Source organism: Engystomops pustulosus, chromosome 4, assembly GCF_040894005.1.
Source record: "Engystomops pustulosus chromosome 4, aEngPut4.maternal, whole genome shotgun sequence".
Classification (NCBI taxonomy): domain Eukaryota; kingdom Metazoa; phylum Chordata; class Amphibia; order Anura; family Leptodactylidae; genus Engystomops; species Engystomops pustulosus.
The window spans coordinates 61,754,817-61,758,308 of NC_092414.1; the positions used below are offsets into that span (position 1 = coordinate 61,754,817).

The 3,492-nt window shown below is 48.5% G+C and overlaps 1 protein-coding gene across 1 annotated transcript; it reads left to right on the forward strand.

The window, feature by feature from the left end:
- Positions 1 to 619: 619 nt before the first annotated feature.
- LOC140126518 (uncharacterized) lies at positions 620 to 3,196 on the forward strand. Its single transcript, XM_072146056.1, has 2 exons — positions 620 to 1,011; positions 1,102 to 3,196. The coding sequence occupies exons 1-2, from the start codon at positions 724 to 726 to the stop codon at positions 3,100 to 3,102; spliced, it is 2,289 nt and encodes a 762-aa protein (XP_072002157.1). The 5' UTR covers positions 620 to 723; the 3' UTR covers positions 3,103 to 3,196.
- Positions 3,197 to 3,492: the final 296 nt, after the last annotated feature.

Below are 3,492 nucleotides of genomic sequence, written 5' to 3' on the forward strand. Positions count from 1 at the left end.
CATTTTATTTTGTAATTCTTTTGTTTTTAATATCTTTTTATGCACTGATCAACTTTTTGTAATTAAAGCTTTTCACTTTAATTTTGGTCCCTGTATGCTCTGCGAACTCATAGCCTTGTGAAGTGTGACTAGCTGTGTTACTGCTAAAGTGCATGTCTAGTGGTGTGACAAAGTGACTGCTTGAGAGCAAGAATTGATGTAGAGTGGGATACTTATTGGTCCCAGTATAAATGCAATAAGTGGTGGCAGCGGTTCTGGTGCTGGATCTGTATGAGGTGTTATTTATGCTCAATTTGTGTCCTGAGTGAAAGGTGAGCGCAAGTTTGAGTCGGCTAAATTAACCCGTACAGTTGCACCCCACGTCACGTGACGAGGCGGCGGCGTCCTCGCCGTGACAAATTGGTTGGCAGCGGTGGGATAAATTCATTTTTGTCAGAGCATTAAGTTTTGGGATTAAGTAACTAACCCCTGCACTTAAGGACTAGTGGAATCCTTGCGAGGAGTACCCTAGTTTTACACGGACCAAATCAGTGCTGTTCTAAGACACACGTGCAAACAGTTTCCCTTCCCTGTTTTTCTTTTCTATCTTTTATTTGGCAAAGGTTGCATTCAGTGATGGCAACCATCTACAAGAGACAGAGCAAGGAGGCTCTAGTCCACCTCTGTGAGCAGAGAGGTATCGACCCGGCTGACAAGTCCAAAGAGCTGCTGGTTTGTGCTTTGATGGAGCAAGATGCAGAGCAAGGATCTGGCACGGCTCAAGGGAGCCAAGATATGGACATTAATCCTGGAAGAGTTTCCCCTGAGGCTACCCACAGCAGGAGCCCTCAGGTAGGCATGGATGTGTCTCTACAAATGGCCCTACAGCAGCTAGGTGAATGTGATCCTAGCCTGCGTCTGCAGCTTATCCTTCAGTTTAATCAGGCGGCCGCAGAGCGAGAGAAGGAGAGAGCGGCCGCAGAGCGAGAGAAGGAGAGAGCGGCCGCAGAGCGAGAGAAGGAGAGAGCGGCCGCAGAGCGAGAGAAGGAGAGAGCGGCCGCAGAGCGAGAGAAGGAGAGAGCAGCCGCAGAGAGAGAGGAGAGAGCAGCCGCAGAGAGAGAGGAGAGAGCAGCCGCAGAGCGCCAGGCTGATAGAGAATTCAGGCTGGAAATGGCGCGTATCGAAAGGGGTATCAATTCTGTGCAACCCCAATCCCAGGATGTAGGCCCCAAAAGACCCCGTCAAGAACGTTTTCCAGTACTGGACAAGGATGGGGACTTGGACATTTTTCTGCGGTCTTTTGAGAAGACCTGCAGACAATACCATCTGCCCCGTGAGCAGTGGGCACAGTATTTAAGCCCAGGGTTAAGAGGCAAAGCCCTGGAAGTATTTGCTGACCTTCCTCTTGAGTTTGATGAGGACTATGATGCTATAAAAGCTGCTTTGATTAAAAAGTACAACTTAACTCCAGAGGTGTACCGCAAGAAATTCCGGAGCGTAAAGCGAGGACCAACTGACAGCTACGCTGATGCAGTAGGCAACTTACGGACTACCTTTCTACAGTGGACCCGAGGACTTTCTGTCAACAGCCGTGAGGATCTGGAGGATCTCATGATAAAAGATCAGTTTCTGCACATTTGTCCTGTGGATGTACGACAGTTTGTTTGTGACAGGGAGCCTAAAACTGCGGATGAAGCTGCGCAGATTGCAGACTCCTACACCGCCAACCGGATGCCTGAAGGAAAGAGGGAAACTTCCCCCCAAAGGTCCTCCAGCTGGAAGGAGAAACAAACCAGGACAACATCACAACCTTCTGTCTCCAAAGTGGGTGAGAACATTACACTGAGGGAGTCTATAAATCAGGGGGATATGCGCAAATGTTTTAATTGTAACAAAGTGGGTCATCTGAGGTCTGCGTGCCCAGAGAGAGGGGCGACTGTCTACTCTACAGCACCAGTAGTCATGCTGCTTTCTGGTGATATGGAGAAATTACAGCATCATATGCAGCCTGTGATAGTGGGTGATAGAGTCACCCAGGGATTAAGAGACTCAGGGGCAAGTTATTCTCTTGTTCGCCCTGAGATTATAAACCCTGAGGACATCATTCCAGAAAAGACTTTGCCTGTGAAGGGGATAACTGGGTGCCATCCAGGAGTGCCCGTCGCCAAGGTTTTTATGGACTGGGGTTCTGGTAGAGGTATCAGACAAGTGGGAGTGTCACAAGAATTGCCTGTGGATGTATTGTTGGGAAATGATTTGGGAAAAATGACAACTGTGTATGTGCCTGATGTACAACAATCATATGAGAAAATGGGCAGAAGCCCAAGGGGACTGATCTGGGAGGGAGGACAGGATAGCAAGAGCAAGGCTATGCCTGCTCCAGAACCAGAGGTGTCCCAGTATGAGGAAGCTACGGGGGAGGGGGTGGTGAACGGGCCCCCAGAGATAACCCTGCAGTCAGCAGATATGGTGAAGGGTGTGAGAGGCTGCCAAGATGGAGTCTCTGAATCTGCACCTCAAAGCTCTAAGGTCCTGAGTGTGGATCTGGTGGAGGCCATTACTCAAGGAGAGGTCCTAGAGCAGACAAGAGGTGTCAAGATGAGTAAGGCTCAGAGCATGAGCCACAAAGATGCCTCTACTCAGACTGGGGAGATGCAGTGTGTCTATGAGCCAAAGACAGCGTGTACACTAGAACCAGTGCTGAGAGAGGAGATTGGGGTCCACAGTGAGGTCGGGTTCCCAGTGATGAGTGTTGCCAGTGCAGTTTTGGGGAGCGATCAGAAAGGGGAGCAGGGGCATAGGGACTCTCAGGAGAGCGTTCAGTCAGTGGTCCAACCTAAGCCCTGTAGTATAAATGATAAAGAGAGGGACTCTAATAGCTGTACAGCGGGAAAACCAAAACATAATGTAACTGGGTACAGAAGTCCTACACTTAACTCCATTGGCATTTCATCCAGCAGTGAGAGGGTTAACCATTTCACACTTGGGAGAGGGGACACAGAACTTAGTGTTTCTGCAGCACAAAGCCATAAAGTCAGCAGGGGGTCCCAGCACAGCAGTGTACAAGTGACCAGGGGAGATAGTACTTGGCCTTATACACGGGACAAAGGACCAGATGGTTGATGTGCCCAGGTAATCACATCTTATGGCAATGATTTTTATGGTACTGAACTTCTGCTATGTATTATTGGTAATTGGCTTGGGAAAATTTAAAATGGCGTGGGTCTTTTCAAATTTGCCCAATCTTGAAAGGGGGAGGTGTCAAGGAGATATTAATTGTGAATGTACAAGATGGGTTTAACAACGGGGTAATTACAAACTTTGTTTAAATATTTGGCATCTATTGAAGCGTCCAGGCAGCTTTTATGACATCCTGGAGCTTTAACAGCCTGATAACCTCTGACCTGAAGACTGGTCTGTTCAGACCCCAAAGGACATTTGGTCTCCCTACCCCCCCTCTTCTGCATCAGGATTTGGAAACAAAGAAATGTTTAAATATTCCTGGACTCTCCC